Source organism: Nerophis ophidion, linkage group LG01 (genome assembly GCF_033978795.1).
Source record: "Nerophis ophidion isolate RoL-2023_Sa linkage group LG01, RoL_Noph_v1.0, whole genome shotgun sequence".
Taxonomy (NCBI): Eukaryota; Metazoa; Chordata; class Actinopteri; order Syngnathiformes; family Syngnathidae; genus Nerophis; species Nerophis ophidion.
In genome coordinates this window covers 3,622,148-3,645,992 of record NC_084611.1, presented here as the reverse complement: position 1 = coordinate 3,645,992, position 23,845 = coordinate 3,622,148, and the positions used below count along the sequence as shown (strand labels likewise).

Below are 23,845 nucleotides of genomic sequence, written 5' to 3'. Positions count from 1 at the left end.
ATCCGAGGTCGGGTCGCGGGGGCAGCAGGGAAGCACAGACTTCCCTCTTCCCGGGGGATCCCGAGGCGTTCCCAGGCCAGCCGGGAGACATAGTCTTCCCAACGTGTCCTGGGTCTTCCCCGTGGCCTCCTACCGGTTGGACGTGCCCTAAATGCCTCCCTAGGGAGGCGTTCGGGTGGCATCCTGACCAGATGCCCGAACCACCTCATCTGGCTCCTCTCCATGTGGAGGAGCAGCGGTTTTACTTTGAGTTCCTCCCGGATGGCAGAGCTTCTCACCCTATCTCTAAGGGAGAGGAAACTCATTTGGGCCGCTTGTACCCGTTATCTTATCCTTTCGGTCATAACCCAAAGCTCATGACCATAGGTGAGGATGGGAACGTAGATCGACCGGTAAATTGAGAGCTATGCCTTCCGGCTCAGCTCCTTCTTCACCACAACGGCTCGGTACAACGTCCGCATTACTGAAGACGCCGCACCGATCCGCCTGTCGATCTCACGATTCACTCGTGAACAAGACTCCTAGGTACTTGAACTCCTCCACTTGGGGCAGGGTCTCCTCCCCAACCCGGAGATGGCACTCCACCCTTTTCCGGGCGAGAACCATGGACTCTGACTTGGAGGTGCTGATTCTCATTCCGGTCGCTTCACACTCAGCTGCGAACCAATCCAGTGAGAGCTGAAGATCCCGGCCAGATGAAGCCAACAGGACCACATCGTCTGCAAAAAGCAGAGACCTAATCCCGCAGCCGCCAAACCGGAACCCCTCAACGCCTTGACTGCGCCTAGAAATTCTGTCCATAAAAGTTATGAACAGAATCTGTGACAAAGGGAAGCCATAGCGGAGTCCAACCCTCACTGGAAACGTGTCCGACTTACTGCCAGCAATGCGGACCAACCAAGCTCTGACACTGATCGTACAGGGATCGGACTGCCACAATAAGACAGTCCGATACCCCATACTCTCTGAGCACTTCCCGAGGGACACGGTCGAATGCCTTCAAGTCCACAAAGCACATGTAGACTGGTTGGGCAAACTCCCAACCAAACAGGTTACTGGCTAGCGGGAGCTCGGTAATCCTGGAGTGGCGGACGGGCTCTGGCGTTATGAGGGCTGAGATGGGTGGTGCGGACAGACCCACAGAGTTACTGTTCCTGCAATGGAGTTTTCCTAAAAAATGCCTTTTTTAGGAAGGTCACTTTGGACACAAAAGGTCACTTTTGTATCCAAAGTGACCTTCCTAAAACATTTATTTTGACGTCCAATACTCACCTGTCTGTGGCGCTCCTCAGGTGTCTGACGCAGACGGCGACTTGGACGTCACATTGGTTGCTTCAGTCAGCCCGTTCTCCCAGAAGGCCTTGCGAACCAGCGACTGTTACATCCTGGACAACGGAACCTACGGAGACCTCTACGTGTGGAAAGGTTCTTAGCGTCCGTTTGACACGGTGTGTCCCGCTGTGTACTAAAGTGTGCTTGCAGGCAAGGGAGCCAACACCCAGGAACGTCTTGCCGTTCTTCGAGCTTCAGAAGAGTTTATCAAGAAGATGAACTACCCAACACACACCAAGGTAACGGCAAACACATGAGTCTGTCACCTTGACTGAGGTTCTCCCCCATCACCAGGTCCAGGTTCTTCCAGAGTACGGGGAGACACCGCTCTTTAAGCAGTTCTTCAAGGACTGGAGCGATCCCGACGACACCCCTGGCATGGGACTGTCTTGTGTGTCCAAAAAGATTGCACGGCTTGAAAAGGTGATCAAAGGTTTTTGTTTTTATTCCCGAAGACTAACTTCGGGTTTCTATTTGGACAGGCCCAGTTTGACGTGACTTCTTTCTACGGGTCCGAGGCCATGGCGGCACGGTACGGAATGTTGGACTCAGGCGATGGAGACAAACAGGTAAGGTGAAGAATGTTTAGGAGGGCGTGGGTCTAGCCTTCTTTGTCGTGGCAGGTGTGGCGCGTAGAGGGGTGTGACAAAGTGGCGGTGGACTGCACAGCCTTCGGTCAGTTCTATGGGGGAGACAGTTACCTCATCTTGTATCAGTACCGGTACAACAAGCGAAGAGGCCACATCATCTACATCTGGTGAGAAAATGTGGATGTCCTCCACCTAATGTAGCGCTTGTGTACTCTTCCGGCTACGTGGTTTCACAAATCCAGGTTGCCTGCCTGGGCTTGCAACCCCATCGTTGTCAAGGACTGCAGTTTACCAAGTAATTCGTAGCCCAGCCACACTGGCCAACCCCCTAAACCTCACTCATCTGAGTCACGGCACTATTGGAGCAGTTGTGACCTTGTTCTTCCCCTACTGTTCTGCCCGGTGGCATGTGGACTACAAAGCTAAAAGCCCGGGCTATGGCCAACATTGCTGTTGAAGTTGTCCCGGAGTGAAGTTTACTAACATACGCTGGCAAGCCTTCGTCCGTTACACCAAGATGGCATGTGTTTCAGGCAAGGGGCGGAGTCCAGTCAAGGTGAGCGTACCGCCTCTGCCGTTTTGGCCGTTGAGATGGATGACGAACTGGGGGGAGCCGCTGTGCAGGTACATACAGGACTGCCTGGAAAACCAGACCTAGGTTTGCTCTCCCAAACTGGCTACGGTCATCTTCTGCCAACAGGTGCGTGTTGTCCAGGGACAAGAGCCCGCGCACTTCATGAGCATGTTTCACGACCAACCAATGGTGGTCTACAAGGGCGGGACGTCCCGATTCGAGGGCCAAACGCCGGTGGCGGACATTCGACTGTTCGAAGTCCGAGCCAATGTTGCCGGTGCCACCACAGCTGTAGAGGTGAGTAATTTCTAAGGCTGATCAATTTCATACGACTGTCTAACTTGCATCTTACAAGATACATTTGTCTTTGCACTTCAAGTACCAGATTTGTTTCCTGTCAACCTATTCAAGAAACCAATCCGATCTTACACGGGACTGCTGGGAAAATGCGTTGCACAGGGGTGATGGCATGCGATCAGGCTAATGTGTCTGGAAGCCTGAGACGGGGCTTTGTCTGGCATTAGTCTTGTGCCGTGTTCCGCAGAGTCATTGCGATAATGGAGACCACTATGATAGTCATCAGCTTATTCTGATTTATCAGACTTCCTTCTCCCCAGTTACTCCCCCAAGGCATTCCCAGGCTAGCTGGAAGACAGTCTTTCCGTGACCTCATACCAGTGAGAGAGGGTCCGGAACACATCCCAAGGGAGATGTCCTGGGGGGGGGGGATCAAAGAGAGCCGTCAATCCTTTCTGTGTCCGGCCAGGTAAGGTTCCCGCGTTGGGTCAAATTAAGCCGCAGGCTCCACTCCTGTGGTGCCTTCCGTCAATTCCTTTAAGTTTCAGCTTTGCAACCATACTCCCCCCCCCCCCCCCCCCCCCCCCCGGAACACAAAGACTTTGGTTTCCCAGATGCCAGAAGCACCTCATCTGGCTCCTCTCGATGGCGGAGCAGCAACTTACACAGAGCCCCTCCCGAATGACCAAGCTTCTCACCTTTCTATAAAGGAGAGAACTACCCCTACAGGGGGAGCTCGTTTCAACGCTTGTACCTGTGACGTTGTCTCTTCGGTCACAACCCAAGCTTGTGACCATAGGTGTCAGGTTCAAACACTGACATCATCCATCTATTCTGATTTATCAGACTTGCTACTCCCCCAAGGCATTCCCAGGCTAGCTGGAAGACAGTCTTTCCCGTGACCTCATACCAGTGAGACGGGTCCTGAACACATCCCAGGGAGATGTCCTGGGGGGGGGGGACATCCTAACCCGATGCCAGAACCACCTCATCTGGCTCCTCTCGATGTGGCGGAGCAGCGACTTTACACAGAGCCCCTCCCGAATGACCAAGCTTCTCACCTTTTCTATAAAGGAGAGCATTACTACCCTACAGGGGAAGCTCGTTTCGACCGCTTGTACCTGTGATGTTGTCTCTTCGGTCACAACCCAACGCTTGTGACCGTAGGTGCCAGGTTCAAACGCTGATGACATCTATTAAACAAGACAAACGGAGACAGAATTAAATTTGAACTCAGCTCTAAGGAGAGACATGGCCACTGTCCTCTCCGTACAGTCCTGCACCACGCTCTGCCCCAAGATTGTACTCTCCCTTCATTTGACTCCCTCCTACCCACAGCTGCTTCTGAAGGAAGTGGGTTGTAAACAGCGTTTCCTTCGGTTACCGAAGAGGTTGGTCAAAGAGTTCCTTTGGAAGTTGGGCAGATCCTGCCATCGGTCCGCTTTGTAGTCCCAGTGGAGTTCTACAAGCATTCTTTTTGGAAGGTTCCAGTCTTTTGTCTTGTCCAGAACACAATGTAATACAAAGTTTTTGGGGGATAATCAAGAAACAATAGGTGAGGGTAGGAACATAGATTGACCGTTAAATTAAGAGCTGTAGCACAACTGCCTGCCTATCTCACAATCTACTCTCCCTCACTCGTCAACAAGACCCCTAGGTACTTGAACCCATCAACTTGCGGCAGGATCTCATTCGCAACCTGAAGATGACATTCCACCCTTTTCTGTTCTAAAACCATAGACTCTGTCCTAGGGATGAGAATGATCACCTCACACTTAGCTATGAACGGGTCCAATGAGTTGAAGACCACGGCCAGATGAAGCATCTGCAAAAAAGAGTCCTAATCCCTCAGCAACCAAATCGAATATTAGTCCAGACAAGTCAACTGGAGTCCATTCTCCCTGCAGACAACTCCTAGTTTTTCCAGCTGGCCCTTATCTGAAGATCAATGCAGATTAGGATGTTTGATTCCAATCCTGGTCTACTTTCTAATTGGTGACTTGTTGGAGCCAACTATTGTCTGGGCATGTCCCCTCCTCTAGAGGGTAAATAGTTCGGATTTTGGTACAGAGCGCCCAGACGAGACCTGACCCATCCGTGAGCAGGGAGGGACAAAGGCTGCAAAACCTCTTCTAAGACGGACTGCGCAGTCCAGTTCTGATCGGTTGAATGACAAATGTAATCCAAACCTTCTCAGGTCGATCCGGCCACCTCCAGTCTGAACTCCAACCACGTCTTCCTTCTGGAGGCATCTTCCACATGTTGGATATGGAAAGGTGTCAACAGCAGCTCGGCTGAAGTCCACGGAGCAGAACTTCTTTCTGAACTCCTGCAGATGACTCCCATCATGTTGAAGGAAGGCGAGGAGAAAGGTGATCTTAAGAGGTTTTGAGGATCTTGTCCCAAAACAAACTTAAAACTATTCTTTCAGAGGATTTCTGGACTGCATTGGGTGGGCCGGGTGAGTATTGCCGGGCTCCCCGTCAGAAAAACCAGACGGATGTTCATCCTCCTCGCCTGTTTGCCTGCTCGAACAGTACTGGAAGGTTCTTGGTCAGTGATGTCCTCCGAAGAATCAAACCCGGAGTTTCTGTTTTTACTTTCTGTTGTTGTTGTTGTGTAGATGGAGGAAGTTCCAGGTGAGCTGATGCAGGAGGACCTGGCTTCTGATGACATCATGGTCTTGGACACCTGGGACCAGGTAAGTCAGAAACAGTTCCACACGCGCCAGGTCTTCAATTAGTATGCTAGAAGTCCTACTTTTTGGCCGCCTTCTCCTACATTTTTATTTATTTTTATTAGATTCAAACCTACCACTTTCATTCAGAACATGTGTGCTACCTTATTTTTTTTACAAAAATTCCAGGAATTTCCCATTTTCAGGAACTTTTTCCCCATTTGAAATTAATGGGCAACTTTATTTTTGAACTTCTGCTTTTCATGACCGATTCAAACCAGTCAAAATGCTCCGTGCTAATTTTAGTCAATTGTTCGCATGCTAACAATGTGTCAAAACAGCTAGCATGTTAACATTAACACACATCAACATGTAGACTGAGATTTATTCCTGCTAAAAAGAGAAAATGCTAATGTTAGCATGCTAACTGTTAAAAGCCAAATTAGCTGACGAGATGTTGGTTGTAAAATTTGCCCAAAAGAAAATGCTATTTTTCCAACGTTATACACTTCGACTACCAATATATAACAAGGTTAGCGTGCTAATGTTAGCATGCTAACAATTGACTAAAATTAGCAGGGAGCATTTTGACTTTGGACTAGTTTGAATCGGTCATGAAAAGCAGTTCGAAAAAATTTGCCCATTCATTTCAAATGGGGAAAAGTTCCTGGAATCTTTGTAAAAATTTTATTTTTTTTAACAAAGATTCTCCAGGAATTTCACATTTACCTGGAATCTTTATTAAAAAAAAAAAAAATGTTGCCCCTCATTTGAAATGAATGGGCAAGTTTTTGATTTTTGAACTTCTGATTTTCATGACTGATTTAAGCCAGTCAAAATGCTCCTCGCTAATTTTAGTCAATTGTTAGCATGCTAACCTCGTTATATATTTGTAGTCAAAGTATATAATGTTGGAAAAATAGCATTTTCTTTTAGGCAAATTTTACAACTCGTCAGAAAATTTGGCACTTAAGTGTTAGCATTTTCTCATTAGTATTTTTTTTTTTCCTAACATTCGACACGTTAATGTCTGCATGCTAACCTCCTTATGTATTGGTGTCAAAGTATATACCGTTGGAAAAATAGCATTTTCTTTTAGGCAAATTTTACAACTCGTCAGAAAATTTGGCACTTAAGTGTTCGGAAAAAAAAATGCTAATGAGAAAATGCTAACATTCGACACGTTAATGTTAGCATGCTAACCTCCTTATATATTTGTAGTGTAAGTATATAATGTTGGAAAAATAGCATTTTCTTTTGGGCAAATTTTACAACCAGCAACTCGTCAGATAATTTGGCACTTAACAGTTAGCATGCTAACGTTAGCATTTTCTCTTTAGCTTTTTTTTTTTTTAACATTCGACATGTTAATGTTAGCATGCTAACCTCTATTGGTGTCAAAGTATATACCGTTGGAAAAATAGCATTTTTCTTTTGGGCAAATTTTACAACCAACAACTCGTCACTTAAATGTCAGCATGCTAACATTAGCATTTTCTCTTTTTTAGCTTTTTTTTTTTTTTAACATTCAACACATTAATGTTGGCATGCTAACCTCCTTATATATTGGTAGTGTAAGTATATAATGTTGGAAAAATAGCATTTTCTTTTGGGCAAATTTTACAACCAGCAACTCATCAGATAATTTGGCACTTAACAGTTAGTATGCTAATGTTAGCATTTTCGCTTTTTTGACCATTTTTTTTCTAACATTTGACACGTTAATGTTAGCATGCTAACCTCATATATTGGTGTCAAAATATATAATGTTGGAAAAATAGCATTTTCTTTTGGGCAAATTTTACAACCAGCAACTTGTCAGATAATTTGGCACTTGACAAGTTAGCATGCTTACGTTAGCATTTTCTCTTTTAGCATTTTTTTTTCCCCCAACATTTGACACGTTAATGTTAGCATGCCAACATTAGCATGCTAACCTTATATATTGGTGTCAAAATATATAATGTTGGAAAAATAGCATTTTCTTTTGGGCAAATTTTACAACCAACAACTGTCAGATAATTTGGCACTTAACAGTTAGCATTTTTTTTTCTTTTCTAACATTTGACACGTTTATGTTAGCATGCTAACCTCATATATTGGTGTCAAAATATATAATGTTGGAAAAAAAGCATTTTCTTTTGGGCAAATTTTACAACCAGCAACTTGTCAGATAATTTGGCACTTAACAGTTAGCATGCTTACGTTAGCATTTTCTCTTTTAGCATTTTTTTTCCCCCCACATTTGACACGTTAATGTTAGCATGCCAACATTAGCATGCTAACCTTATATATTGGTGTCAAAATATATAATGTTGGAAAAATAGCATTTTCTTTTGGGCAAATTTTACAACCAACAACTCGTCAATTTGGCACATTACAGTTAGCATTTTTTTTTTCTTTTCTAACATTCGACACGTTAATGTTGGCATGCTAACCTTATATATTGGTGTCAAAATATATAACGTTGGAAAAATAGCATTTTCTTTTGGGCGAATTTTACAACCAACAACTGTCAGATAATTTGGCAGTCAGCATGCTAACGTTAGCTCTTTTTTTTTTTTCTAACATTCAACGCGTTAATGTTAGCATGCTAACCTCCTTATATATTGCTGTCAAAGTATATACCGTTGGAAAAATAGCATTTTATTGGGCAAATTTTACAACCAACAACTCGTCAGATAATTTGGCACGTAACAGTCAGCATGCTAACGTTAGCTTTTTTTTTTTTTCTAACATTCAACACATTGTTAGCATGCTAACCTCCTTATATATTGCTGTCAAAGTATATACCGTTGGAAAAATAGCATTTTCTTTTGGGCAAATTTTACAACAAACTCATCATTTGGCAGTTAGCATGCTAACGTTAGCATTTTCCCTTTTTTTTTTAGCTTTTTTTTTTTTTTTCTAAGTTTCGACACAATGTTAGCATGCTAACCTCATATATTGGTGTCAAAATATATAATGTTGGAAAAATAGCATTTTCTTTTGGGCAAATTTTACAACCAACTCGTCAGATAATTTGGCTCTTACACGTGTTAACAGTTAGCATGCTAACATTAGCATGTTCTCATTTGTTTTTTTTTAGCATTTTTTTGCATGCATAAACATTAGTCCACATCTTGCTAATGTTTACCAATGCTAGCTGTTTTTTTCCCCGACACGTTAATGTTAGCATTCTACCTTTTTTTTTTTTTTTTTGACCAATTTTGGAAGTATACAACATTTTTTTGTTAATGTGATAATGGCTAGCTTGCTGACTGTTAGCACAAATTTTTGTTCGTTATAAAGTTTGCTACAAACCATTCAAGCAAATACAGATGTGGACCACATCGGGAACTAACATAAAACCTGACAACACGTTTGTCTTGCAGGTTTTCGTTTGGATTGGAAAGGATGCCCACAGTCGAGAGAAAAGGGAGGCGGTAGCAATAGGTGAGTGGAACAGGAAGTAGTCCTAAGAATGGAACAGGAAGTAGTCCTATGAACAGGAAGTTAAGTTCTGGTGTGGTCCAGCTTCAAGGTACATAGAGAGCGACCCGGCCCAGCGAGACCCTGGCACTCCCATAGTGACGGTGAAACAGGGCTGGGAACCGCCCACCTTCAGCGGCTGGTTCCTGGACTGGGACCAGGAGTACTGGACCACAGACCCCCTGGAGAGAGTCCTGGAGGCGCTCTAAGTGTGGTCATGTGACATGGATGACATCACTCACTAAATAAATACTTCCTGTTTGCAAACTGAAAGTCGAATGGAATCATACTTGATTTATTTAGTATATTACTTTGGATAAAATACACAATGTGGAACTTTACAAAGTATTTTGATCCCCTTCTGGTTTTGGAAGTGAACTTTCTTACTGGAATGTCAACACTGCTTGGTTTTTATCAAATATTTGACACTAATTATTCGAGGAAAATTTTTAAAACAAGTCAGATTATTTTGTAGTAAAATACTTGTATTATCTTGCAGTTCTCATTTTGTACTTCAACTAAAGTACTTTCTTGTACTGGTGGACTTTAAGTACTAATATTGACCAACATTTTCAAACAAATCTTTGTTTTGTGACAAATTCAAGTGTTGCCAAACTTGTGTAGGTCTACAATGATCCTTTACCTGCCAGGCAGTCTTGTGTAGGTCCACAACAATTCTTCCAACAGCCTGTTAGTCTTGTGTAGGTCCACAACAATTCTTCCAACAGCCTGTTAGTCTTGTGTAGGTCAACAATAATCCTTAAATGGCTTGTTAGTCTTGTGTAGGTCTATAATGATCCTTTGACAGCCCGTTAGTCTTGTGTAAGTCTACAACAATCCTCAAACTGTTAGTCTTGTGCGGTTCTACAATAATCGTGTGACAGTCTTGTGTAGGTCTACAATCGTTTGACAGCCTGTTAATCTTGCGTAGGTTGACAGTAATCCTTTGACAGCCCGTTAGTCTTGTGTGAATTTACGATACTGTTAATTTGTTAGTCTTGTGTAGGTCTACAATAATCCTAACAGCATGTTGATTGCAGTCTTGTGTAGGTGTATTCAATGATCCTGTGAAAGCCCAAGTCTTGTGTAAATTTAGAAATCCTAAAACAATTTGTTAGTCTTGTGTAGGTCCACAATCCTTCGACAGCCTGTTAGTCTTGTGCAGGTTTACAATAATCCTTAAATGCTTGTTAGTCTTGTGTAGGTCTACAATAATCATTTGACACTCCATTAGTCTTGTGTAAATCGGCAAAATCCTCTGTTAGTCTTGTGTAAGTATAGAATGCTTTACCAGCCTGTTAGTCTTGTGTCGGTCAACAGTAGTCCTATGACAGCCTGTTAGTCTTGTGTGAATCTACAATACTTTTAACAATTTATAAGTCTTGTGTAGGTCTACAACAATCCTTAAACAGCATGTTGATTGCAGTATTGTGTAGGTCTACAATGAGCCTGTGAAAGGCCATTAGTCTTGTGTAAAATTGAATTAATCCTTAAACGTATCAGTCTTGCGTAGGTCCACAATAATCCTTTGACAGCCCGTTAGTCTTCCCCAAATCAACAATAATACAATTTGTTAGTCTTGTGTAGGTCTAAAATAATCATTTGACAGGCCATTAGTCTTGTGTAAATCAATAATAATCCTTTACCAGCCTGGTAGTCTTGTTGGTCAACAGTAGTCCTATGACAGCCTGTTTTGTGTGAATCTACAATACTTTTAACAATTTAAGTCTTGTGTAGGTCTACAACAATCCTTAAACAGCATGTTGATTGCAGTATTGTGTAGGTCTACATTGAGCCTGTGAAAGCCCACTAGTCTTGTGTAAAATTAAATTAATCCTTAAACGTATCAGTCTTGTGTAGGTCCACAATCCTTTGACAGCCCGTTAGTCTTCCCCAAATCAACAATAATACAACAATTTGTTAGTCTTGTGTAGGTCTACAATAATCCTTTGACAGCCCGTTAGTCTTGTGTAAATCCTCAAACTGTTAGTCTTGTGTAAGTATAGAATGCTTTACCAGCCTGTTAGTCTTGTGTAGGTGTATAATCCTTTACCAGCCTGGTAGTCTTGTGTCGGTCAACAGTAGTCCTATGACAGCCTGTTAGTCTTGTGTGAATCTACCATACTTTTAACAATTTGTAAGTCTTGTGTAGGTCCACAACAATCCTTAAACAGCATGTTGATTGCAGTATTGTGTAGGTCTACAATGAGCCTGTGAAAGGCCATTAGTCTTGTGTAAAATTAAATTAATCCTTAAACGTATCAGTCTTGTGTAGGTCCACAATAATCCTTTGGCAGCCCGTTAGTCTTGTGTAAATCTACAATCCTTTAACAGCGTGTTGATCGCAGTCTTGTGTAGGTCTACAATGATCCTCGTATTGCCTTTTCGTGTTGTGTAGGTCTACAAGAATCCTTTACCAGCCTGTCAGACTTGCGTAGGTCCACAAAAATCATTCGACAGCCTGTTAGTCTTGTGCAGGTTTACAATAATCCTTAAATGGCTTGTTAGTCTTGTAGGTATACAATAATCCTTTGACAGCCAATTAGTCTTGTATAAATCAACAAAATCCTCAAACTGTTAGTCTTGTGTAAGTCTATAATAATCCTTTACCAGCCTGTTAGTCTTGCGTAGGTCTATAATCCTTTACCAGCCTGTTAGTCTTGTGTAGGTCTATAAACCTTTACTAGCCTGGTAGTCTTGTGTAGGTCTACAATAATCCTTTAACATGTTGATTGCAGTCTTGTGTAGGTTTATTCAATGATCCTGTGAAAGCCCATTAGTCTTGTGTAAATTTAGAAATCCTAAAACAATTTGTTAGTCTTGTGTAGGTCTACAATGATGCTTTGCAGCTTTGGGTCTTTTTATATTGGTTTCTGAAGCATTTTGAGATTAGAACTACTTCCTTAAAGGGACAGGACTCACTTGTTGGTTGTGGAGGACTGACTACTTTATTAAAGTTTATCAATTCAATCATTTGAGTGAAATAAAAGGTTTGTCTTTAAGGAGTCAACTTACAAAATCAGAATGTGTTGTCGGACATTTTACACTTGGAATCTTCTGATGGTTGTCATGGTAACCGGTGTGAGGCTTCAGCTACAAGCAGGAAGTAAAGCGGTCTAAAAAACCAAATAAGGTGAAAAGAGAAGAAAGACAAGAGTTTTCTAAAGAATAATTTAAGATTGTGGGAACTTTACAACCGTGGAGCAAAGTGTCTTTTATTTTGAAGCTTTGCATGCTTCCTGCTGCACGGCACACGAAGCAGGAAGCCGTGCATGGAAACAGGAAACAGGAAACGGCGTCAAGCTTCCAAGGTGTCCTTCAAAAAAGGGCGTGGCCAGGACCAAAGTTCAAAGGTCACATGTCCTTGACTACACAAAGGGAGCGAGTACTTCCTGTCGTCGGCGCCTCAACAATTACCCGAATTCCGGAACTCGCCGTTCTCCGTGATCTGCAAGGATGATGTGTTGCTAGGCGACAGGCCGTTCCTCTGCGACGTCACGCCGTAACGCTCTTTCATCTGAGTGAGCGCCGCCATCAGGCGAGCGTTGGTAGCGTCCAGACTCACTATCCTCTTCTCCTGCAAGACACAGCAGAGGGGGGGTCACACCTGTCTACCTGGAGGTGGGGTTCACACCTGTCCACCTAGAGGGAGGGGTCACACCTGTCTACCTGGAGGGAGGGTCATCACCTGTCTACCTGGAGGGAGGGGTCACACCTGTCTACCTGGAGGGAGGGGTCACACCTGTCTACCTGGAGGGAGGGGTCACACCTGTCTACCTGGAGGGAGGGGTCACACCTGTCTACCTGGAGGGAGGGGTCACACCTGTCTACCTGGAGGGGGGGATCACACCTGTCCACCTAGAGGGAGGGGTCACACCTGTCTACCTGGAGGGAGGGTCATCACCTGTCTACCTGGAGGGAGGGGTCACACCTGTCTACCTGGAGGGAGGGGTCACACCTGTCTACCTGGAGGGAGGGGTCACACCTGTCTACCTGGAGGGGGGGGTCATCACCTGTCTACCTGGAGGGAGGGGTCACACCTGTCTACCTGGAGGGAGGGGTCACACCTGTCTACCTGGAGACCTGCGGGTCACACCTGTCTACCTGGAGTGAGGGGTCAACACCTGTCTACCTGGAGGGAGGGATAAACACCTGTCTACCTGGAGGGAGGGATAAACACCTGTCTACCTGGAGGGAGGGGTCACACCTGTCTACCTGGAGGGAGGGGTCACACCTGTCTACCTGGAGGGGGGGATCACACCTGTCTACCTGGAGGGAGGGCTCAACACCTGTCTACCTGGGGGGAGGGGTCACACCTGTCGACCTGGAGGGGGGGAGGGGTCACACCTGTCTACCTGGAGGGAGGGGTCACACCTGTCTACCTGGAGGGAGGGGTCACACCTGTCTACCTGGAGTGAGGGGTCACACCTGTCTACCTGGAGGGGGGGGTCACACCTGTCTACCTGGTGGGGGGGTCACACCTGTCTAGTCTACCTGGAGGGAGGGATCACACCTGTCTACCTGGAGGGGGGATCACACCTGTCTACCTGGAGGGGGGGGTCACACCTGTCTACCTGGAGGGGGGGGGGTCACACCTGTCTAGTCTACCTGGAGGGAGGGATCACACCTGTCTACCTGGAGGGAGGGGTCACACCTGTCTAGTCTACCTGGAGTGAGGGGTCACACCTGTCTACCTGGAGGGAGGGGTCACACCTGTCTACCTGGAGAGAGGGGTCACACCTGTCTACCTGGAGAGAGGGGTCACAACTGTCTAGTCTACCTGGAGGGAGGGATCACACCTGTCTACCTGGAGGGAGGGCTCACACCTGTCTACCTGAAGGGAGGGGTCACACCTGTCTAGTCTACCTGGAGTGAGGGGTCACACCTGTCTACCTGGAGGGAGGGGTCACACCTGTCTACCTGGAGAGAGGGGTCACACCTGTCTACCTGGAGAGAGGGGTCACACCTGTCTACCTGGAGAGAGGGGTCACAACTGTCTAGTCTACCTGGAGGGAGGGATCACACCTGTCTACCTGGAGGGAGGGATCACACCTGTCTACCTGGAGGGGGGATCACACCTGTCTACCTGGAGGGGGGGGTCACACCTGTCTACCTGGAGGGGTGGGGGTCACACCTGTCTAGTCTACCTGGAGGGGTGGGGGTCACACCTGTCTAGTCTACCTGGAGGGAGGGATCACACCTGTCTACCTGGAGGGAGGGGTCACACCTGTCTACCTGGAGGGAGGGCTCACACCTGTCTACCTGAAGGGAGGGGTCACACCTGTCTACCTGGAGTGAGGGGTCACACCTGTCTACCTGGAGGGAGGGCTCACACCTGTCTACCTGAAGGGAGGGGTCACACCTGTCTAGTCTACCTGGAGTGAGGGGTCACACCTGTCTACCTGGAGGGAGGGGTCACACCTGTCTACCTGGAGGGAGGGGTCACACCTGTCTAGTCTACCTGGAGTGAGGGATCACACCTGTCTACCTGGAGGGAGGGGTCACACCTGTCTACCTGGAGGGAGGGGTCACACCTGTCTAGTCTACCTGGAGTGAGGGATCACACCTGTCTACCTGGAGTGAGGGGATCACACCTGTCTACCTGGAGTGAGGGATCAACACCTGTCTACCTGGAGTGAGGGATCACACCTGTCTACCTGGGGACCCGCGGGCCACACCTGCTCTGCTGCATGTTATTAGGGACTGAATGTCCCTTTTGGGACAGAGGACCCTATTGTATTTCTAATGTTTTATTATTATTATACCGCCGCCTCTTTGAGCTGTAATTTGACCCCCTTAAAATGCTTCAAAACTCACCAAATTTGACACACACATCAGGACTGGCAAAAATTGCCATCTGATAACAAAACCAAAGCCCAAAACTCAAAATTGCGCTCTAGCGCCCCCTAGGAAAAACACAGCCAAAAATGCTTGTAACTTCCGTTAGGAATGTCGTAGAGACATGAAACAAAAACTTCTATGTAGGTCTGAATTAGACCTACACTTCATACACTCACATCCTTCAGCAAAAATCAACAGGAAGTTGGCAAACACCCCTTCAAAACAAAAGTTTCCTAAAAAATTTCATTTTTGCCTCTTTGAACTGTAATTTGATCCCCTAAAAATGCTTCAAAACTCACCAAACTGGACACACACATCAGGACTGGCGACGATTGCGATCTAATAAAAAAAAAAAAACCAAACCCCAAAACTTAAAATTGCGCTCTAGCGCCCCCTAGGAATAAAACACAGACAAAACTGCTCTTAGGAAGAAAACACAGACAAAACTGCTTGTAACTTCCGGTAGGAATGTCGTAGAGACATGAAACACAAACTTCTATGTAGGTCTCACTTAGACCTACATTTCATTCATTTACATCCTCTAGCAAAAATCAACAAGAAGCTTGCAATTACCCCTTCAAAACAAAAGTTTTGTAACAACCCGTCACCTTTTTTCAAACATTATCTCCTCTGAGCACGTTTGTTGTGTCGGCTTCAAACTCGCACAGGAAAGAGATTGAACCCTTCTGATTAAAAGTTGCGCAAAGCGTTTTTTTAACTGCTCCGGTTTTGATTTTACGAGCCTTCAAAGAACCTCTGCGCTGATGCTGCTGCCGTCTCAAGATGGCCGCTTAAAAGCAGGAAGTGCCAGCGTGACCACACAATGCAGAGAAGGTAGGTACTGTGCAGGTAAAGATATGTTGACTGGGTGAAAGAAGGAGTCACCAGTTTGACACCAGGATACAGAGAAGGTAGGTAATGTGCGGGTAAAGATATGTTGACTGGGTGAAAGAAGGAGACACCAGTTTGACTCCAGGATACAGAGAAGGTAGGTAATGTGCAGGTAAAGAAAGATATGTTGTCTGGGTGAAAGAAGGAGGCACCAGTTTGAGACCTGGATACAGAGAAGGTAGGTAATGTGCAGGTAAAGATATGTTGACTGCGTGAAAGAAGGAGACACCAGTTTGACTCCAGGATACAGACAAGGTAGGTAATGTGCAGGTAAAGATATGTTGACTGGGTGAAAGAAGGAGGCAGCAGTTTGACTCCAGGATACAGAGAAGGTAAGTAATGTGCAGGTAAAGATATGTTGACTGGGTGAAAGAAGGAGGCAGCAGTTTGACTCCAGGATACAGAGAAGGTAGGTAATGTGCAGGTAAAGATATGTTGTCTGGTGAAAGAAGGAAGCACCAGTTTGACACCAGGATACAGAGAAGGTAGGTAATGTGCAGGTAAAGATATGTTGACTGGGTGAAAGAAGGAGGCACCAGTTTGACACCAGGATACAGAGAAGGTAGGTAATGTGCAGGTAAAGATATGTTGTCTGGGTGAAAGAAGGAGGCAGCAGTTTGACTCCAGGATACAGAGAAGGTAGGTAATGTGCAGGTAAAGATATGTTGACTGGGTGAAAGAAGGAGTCACCAGTTTGACTCCAGGATACAGAGAAGGTAGGTAATGTGCAGGTAAAGATATGTTGACTGGGTGAAAGAAGGAGGCAGCAGTTTGACTCCAGGATACAGAGAAGGTAAGTAATGTGCAGGTAAAGATATGTTGACTGGGTGAAAGAAGGAGGCAGCAGTTTGACTCCAGGATACAGAGAAGGTAGGTAATGTGCAGGTAAAGATATGTTGTCTGGTGAAAGAAGGAAGCACCAGTTTGACACCAGGATACAGAGAAGGTAGGTAATGTGCAGGTAAAGATATGTTGACTGGGTGAAAGAAGGAGGCACCAGTTTGACACCAGGATACAGAGAAGGTAGGTAATGTGCAGGTAAAGATATGTTGTCTGGGTGAAAGAAGGAGGCAGCAGTTTGACTCCAGGATACAGAGAAGGTAGGTAATGTGCAGGTAAAGATATGTTGACTGGGTGAAAGAAGGAGTCACCAGTTTGACTCCAGGATACAGAGAAGGTAGGTAATGTGCAGGTAAAGATATGTTGACTGGGTGAAAGAAGGAGGCACCAGTTTGACACCAGGATACAGAGAAGGTAGGTAAAGTGCAGGTAAAGATATGTTGACTGGGTGAAAGAAGGAGGCACCAGTTTGACTCCAGGATACAGAGAAGGTAGGTAATGTGCAGGTAAAGATATGTTGACTGGGTGAAAGAAGGAGGCACCAGTTTGACACCAGGATACAGAGAAGGTAGGTAATGTGCAGGTAAAGATATGTTGTCTGGGTGAAAGAAGGAGGCACCAGTTTGACTCCAGGATACAGAGAAGGTAGGTAATGTGCAGGTAAAGATATGTTGACTGGGTGAAAGAAGGAGGCACCAGTTTGACACCAGGATGCAGAGAAGGTAGGTAATGTGCAGGTAAAGATATGTTGTCTGGTGAAAGAAGGAGGCACCAGTTTGACACCAGGATACAGAGAAGGTAAGTAATGTGCAGGTAAAGATATGTTGTCTGGTGAAAGAAGGAGGCACCAGTTTGACACCAGGATGCAGAGAAGGTAGGTAATGTGCAGGTAAAGATATGTTGACTGGGTGAAAGAAGGAGTCACCAGTTTGACTCCAGGATACAGAGAAGGTAGGTAATGTGCGGGTAAAGATATGTTGACTGGGTGAAAGAAGGAGGCACCAGTTTGACTCCAGGATACAGAGAAGGTAGGTAATGTGCAGGTAAAGATATGTTGACTGGGTGAAAGAAGGAAGCACCAGTTTGACACCAGGATACAGAGAAGGTAGGTAATGTGCAGGTAAAGATATGTTGACTGGGTAAAGGCAGGAAACACCAGCAAAAGTCGGTCCCGTCCATCGCTGTTTGCAGCTTTAATTTCATGATGTCGTCCAAAAGCTATTAACATAAAACCTTTTCTTGCCAAACATGTATATTTTTTGACAAATTTGACCTAAATATGTACTACTTGCAATTTTACATGTCAATATGATCCACACCTGCAATAAGACGTCGGTTGTCAAATTAAAAATGAAACCACCTGCTGGTCACTTTGACTTCAAAGCAAGTTAGCCATCAGTCTTTTCATCAAAATGATTATCCTCAAAAAGAGTTGCTTATGCAAACTATTCACACGTACAGTGGTGGTCAAAAGTGTACGTACACGTGGAAAGAAGATCATGTCATGGCTGTCTAGACTTTTCTATCTGTGCAAGGACAAAACTTCTCATCTTCCACGGCATATGAGGGGTGGCCTCAGCCGCAGATCTTTGTTTTAGCCTGCTAACAGTCAAGGACTTCAAGTACCTCAACGAAGACAAGATGACCGCACACAGACGAAGCAGGGACAAGGCCCCCAGCACATTCCGTCATGTATTGTGCGTACTGGAGCTACTTTGCATGATATGTGTGACCGCTACTTTTAGAGGCGGCCTCAGTGACGTTGACTGGGGAAATCCTGAATAAAAAGAGGAAGCTGTACCTTAGGGCGAGACTGTGACTGAGTGTGCAGCTCCATGCGTTCTCCTCATGAGCTTAATTGAACTTTGTCTCATGACCACCACTGTGTGTGCCGTTACCATAGGGCGGCTCTAGGTGCCATGTAGCAAGTTAGAGTGAGAGATCACACCTGGGCCTCAATGATCTTCTGTTTGGAGTCCACCACCGCCTGCATGTCAGAATGATCTTTCTTCAGCTCCTCTTCCACCGCCATCAACCTGCTCAGGTCAGAGGTCAAAGGCATTTACCTCCCCCACACACACACACACACACACACACACACACACACACACACTGTACAAACCTGCTGATGATACTGTTCATCTGGAGATCTTTATCATCCTGCATCCTCCTCAGTCGACTCTCTGTGTCCTCCAGCCGGGCCTGACACACACACACACACACACACACACACACACACACACACACACACACACACACACACACACACACACACACACACACACACACACACACAGGTCATCATTTGGAATGGGGACCAAGTTGTTGTTCGTGACTTGTGGGGACCACCCTTTCTACAGGTTGTGGAGGCATAAAAAAATGTAGGCCAAATGGCCACTGCCCAGTTAGCTCATACACGTCTTTAAATCTCTGGATTGATGTTTTTGGGACCAGGTGGACGTGATTAAAAATACACGGAAGAAATGTGAACAGAGCAGTGAGTGCAGTACCAGCTACAGCCCGATGAGGGGGCTGCTGTGCAAATGTCTCACACTCAAACTAAGCAGCAAACATGTTTTTTGGGCCAAGCTTAAAAATCATTTAGGCATCTTCAGAATGGATCTGACTATCATTTAAAAAAGTTTCCATTTAGAGGACCTGTTTGTTTGTCCCCACACCGTCCGAAGTCCCCTAAAGGTGACTGTGTAAACAGAGCCATGTCCCCATTAAGCAAGCATTGCCGGAACACACGCACGCACGCACGCACGCACGCACGCACGCACGCACGCACGCACGCACGCACGCACGCACGCACGCACGCACGCACGCACGCACGCACGCACGCACGCACGCACGCACACACACACACACACACACACACACAGGTTTTCATTGGGAATGGGGACCAAGTTGTTGTTCGTGACTTGTGGGGACCACCCTTTCTACAGGTTGTGGAGGCATAAAAAAATGTAGGTCAAATGGCCACTGCCCAGTTAGCTCATACACGTCTTTAAATCTCTGGATTGATGTTTTTGGGACCAGGTGGACGTGATTAAAAATACATGGAAGAAGTGTGAGCAGAGCAGTGAGTGCAGTACCAGCTACAGCCAGATGAGGGGGCTGCTGTGCAAATGTCTCACACTCAAACTAAGCAGCAAACATGTTTTTTGGGCCAAAGCTTAAAAATCATTTAGGAATCTTCAGAATGGATCTGACTATCATTTAAAAAAGTTTCCCTTTAGAGGACCTGTTTGTTTGTCCCCACACCGTCCGAGGTCCCCTAAAGGTGACTGTGTAAACAGAGCCATGTCCCCATTATGCAGGCATTGCCAGAACACACACACACACACACACACACACACACACACACACACACACACACACAGGTCATCATTGGGAATGGGGACCAAGTTGTTGTTCGTGACTTGTGGGGACCACCCTTTCTACAGGTTATGGAGGCATAAAAAAATGTAGGTCAAATGGCCACTGCCCAGTTAGCTCATACACATCTTTAAATCTCTGGATTGATGTTTTTGGGACCAGGTGGACGTGATTAAAAATACATGGAAGAAGTGTGAGCAGAGCAGTGAGTGCAGTACCAGCTACAGCCAGATGAGGGGGCTGCTGTGCAAATGTCTCACACTCAAACTAAGCAGCAAACATGTTTTTTGGGCCAAAGCTTAAAAATCATTTAGGAATCTTCAGAATGGATCTGACTATCATTTAAAAAAGTTTCCCTTTAGAGGACCTGTTTGTTTGTCCCCACACCGTCCGAGGTCCCCTAAAGGTGACTGTGTAAACAGAGCCATGTCCCCATTATGCAGGCATTGCCAGAACACACACACACACACACACACACACACACACACACACACACACACACACACACACACACACACACACACACACACACACACACACACACACACACACACACACAGGTCATCATTGGGAATGGGGACCAAGTTGTTGTTCGTGACTTGTGGGGACCACCCTTTCTACAGGTTGTGGAGGCATAAAAAAATGTAGGTCAAATGGCCACTGCCCAGTTAGCTCATACACGTCTTTAAATCTCTGGATTGATGTTTTTGGGACCAGGTGGACGTGATTAAAAATACATGGAAGAAGTGTGAGCAGAGCAGTGAGTGCAGTACCAGCTACAGCCAGATGAGGGGGCTGCTGTGCAAATGTCTCACACTCAAACTAAGCAGCAAACATGTTTTTTGGGCCAAAGCTTAAAAATCATTTAGGAATCTTCAGAATGGATCTGACTATCATTTAAAAAAGTTTCCCTTTAGAGGACCTGTTTGTTTGTCCCCACACCGTCCGAGGTCCCCTAAAGGTGACTGTGTAAACAGAGCCATGTCCCCATTATGCAGGCATTGCCAGAACACACACACACACACACACACACACACACACACACACACACACACACACACACACACACACACACACACACACACACACACACACACACACACACACACACACACACACACACACACACAGGTCATCATTGGGAATGGGGACCAAGTTGTTGTTCGTGACTTGTGGGGACCACCCTTTCTACAGGTTATGGAGGCATAAAAAAATGTAGGTCAAATGGCCACTGCCCAGTTAGCTCATACACATCTTTAAATCTCTGGATTGATGTTTTTGGGACCAGGTGGACGTGTTTAAAAATACACGGAAGAAGTGTGAGCAGAGCAGCGAGTGCAGTACCAGCTACAGCCCGATGAGGGGGCTGCTGTGCAAATGCCTCACACTCAAACTAAGCAGCAAACATGTTTTTTGGGCCAAAGCTTAAAAATCACTTAGGCATCTTCAGAATGGATCTGACTATCATTTAAAAAAGTTTCCCTTTAGAGGACCTGTTTTTGTCCCCACACCGTCCGAGGTCCCCTAAAAGTGACTGTGTAAACACAGCCATGTCCCCATTAAGCAAGCATTGCCAGAACACACACACACACACACACACACACATACACACACACACACACACACACACACAGGTTATCATTGGGAATGGGGACCAAGTTGTTGTTCGTGACTTGTGGGGACCACCCTTTCTACAGGTTATGGAGGCATAAAAAAAATGTAGGTCAAATGGCCACTGCCCAGTTAGCTCATACACGTTCTTTAAATCTCTAGATTGATGTTTTTGGGACCAGGTGGACGTGATTAAAAATACACGGAAGAAGTGTGAGCAGAGCAGCGAGTGCAGTACCAGCTACAGCCAGATGAGGGGGCTGCTGTGCAAATGTTTCACACTCAAACTAAGCAGCAAACATGTTTTTTGGGCCAAACCTTAAAAATCATTTAGGCATCTTCAGAATGGATCTGACTATCATTTAAAAACGTTTCCCTTTAGAAGACCTGTTTTTTTGTCCCCACACCGTCCGAAGTCCCCTAAAAGTGACTGTGTAAACACAGCCATGTCCCCATTAAGCAAGCATTGCCAGAACACACACACACACACACACACACACACACACACACACACACACACACACACACACACACACACACACACACACACACACACACACACACACACACACACACACACACACACACACACACACACACACACACACAGGTTATCATTGGGAATGGGGACCAAGTTGTTGTTCGTGACTTGTGGGGACCACCCTTTCTACAGGTTGTGGAGGCATAAAAAAATGTAGGTCAAATGGCCACTGCCCAGTTAGCTCATACACGTCTTTAAATCTCTGGATTGATGTTTTTGGGACCAGGTGGACGTGATTAAAAATACACGGAAGAAGTGTGAGCAGAGCAGCGAGTGCAGTACCAGCTACAGCCAGATGAGGGGGCTGCTGTGCAAATGTCTCACACTCAAACTAAGCAGCAAACATGTTTTTTGGGCCAAAGCTTAAAAATCATTTAGGCATCTTCAGAATGGATCTGACTATCATTTAAAAAAGTTTCCCTTTAGAGGACCTGTTAGTTTGTCCCCACACCGTTCGAGGTCCCCTAAAGGTGACTGTGTAAACAGAGCCATGTCCCCATTAAGCAAACATTGCCAGAACACACACACACACACACACACACACAGGTTATCATTGGGAATGGGGACCAAGTTGTTGTTCGTGACTTGTGGGGACCACCCTTTCTACAGGTTGTGGAGGCATAAAAAAATGTAGGCCAAATGGCCACTGCCCAGTTAGCTCATACACGTCTCTAAATCTCTAGATTGATGTTTTTGGGACCAGGTGGATGTGATTAAAAATACACGGAAGAAGTGTGAGCAGAGCAGTGAGTGCAGTACCAGCTACAGCCAGATGAGGGGGCTGCTGTGCAAATGTCTCACACTCAAACTAAGCAGCAAACATGTTTTTTGGGCCAAAGCTTAAAAATCATTTAATGATAGTCAGAATGGATCTGACTATCATTTAAAAAAGTTTCCCTTTAGAGGACCTGTTAGTTTGTCCCCACACCGTCGGAAGTCCCCTAAAGGTGACTGTGTAAACAGAGCCATGTCCCCATTAAGCAAGCATTGCCAGAACACACACACACACACACACACACACACACACACACACACACACACACACACACACACACACACACACACACACACACACACACACACACACACACACACACACACACACACACACACACACACACACAGGTTATCATTGGGAATGGGGACCAAGTTGTTGTTCGTGACTTGTGGGGACCACCCTTTCTACAGGTTGTGGAGGCATAAAAAAAATGTAGGCCAAATGGCCACTGCCCAGTTAGCTCATACACGTTCTTTAAATCTCTAGATTGATGTTTTTGGGACCAGGTGGACGTGATTAAAAATACACGGAAGAAGTGTGAGCAGAGCAGTGAGTGCAGTACCAGCTACAGCCAGATGAGGGGGCTGCTGTGCAAATGTCTCACACTCAAACTAAGCAGCAAACATGTTTTTTTGGCCAAAGCTTAAAAATCACTTAGGCATCTTCAGAATGGATCTGACATCATTTAAAAACGTTTCCCTTTAGAGGACCTGTTTGTTTGTCCCCACACCGTCCGAGGTCCCCTAAAGGTGACTGTGTAAACAGAGCCATGTCCCCATTAAGCAAGCATTGCCAGAACACACACACACACACACACACACACACATGCGTGTGAAGAACCGATCACACCTGTGGGGATCACTAAGTGCAGCAACCACCTGGTCTCACCTGGTATTCCTGCAGCAGACGCTGGTTCTGCTGGTCCTGAACCAGGAGGCGGGACTCGCACTCCTCCTGACGCAGCGCCGCCACGCGCAGTTTCTCCTGCAGCAGTGCGATGTCCTGCTGGTACTACACACAC

The 23,845-nt window shown here is 45.7% G+C and overlaps 1 protein-coding gene and 1 pseudogene across 2 annotated transcripts in view; one reads left to right on the top strand and one right to left on the bottom strand.

Moving 5' to 3' along the window:
- LOC133562649 (gelsolin-like) overlaps window positions 1-9,214 on the top strand; it is a 22,830-nt pseudogene extending 13,616 nt beyond the window's left edge.
- Window positions 6,747-23,845, bottom strand: part of LOC133549021 (disabled homolog 2-interacting protein-like) — a 47,789-nt gene continuing 30,690 nt past the window's right edge. The window contains exons 16-19 of one of the 2 annotated variants that reach the window (XM_061894084.1): window positions 23,713-23,835; window positions 18,636-18,715; window positions 18,462-18,549; window positions 6,747-12,518 (exon numbers count right to left, since the gene is read on the bottom strand). In XM_061894084.1, coding sequence (XP_061750068.1) covers window positions 12,348-12,518; window positions 18,462-18,549; window positions 18,636-18,715; window positions 23,713-23,835 — 462 coding nt within the window. In that variant the 3' untranslated portion in view covers window positions 6,747-12,347. The remainder of the gene's footprint in view (window positions 12,519-18,461; window positions 18,550-18,635; window positions 18,716-23,712; window positions 23,836-23,845) is intronic. The other variant, XM_061894093.1, reaches the window with a different exon arrangement.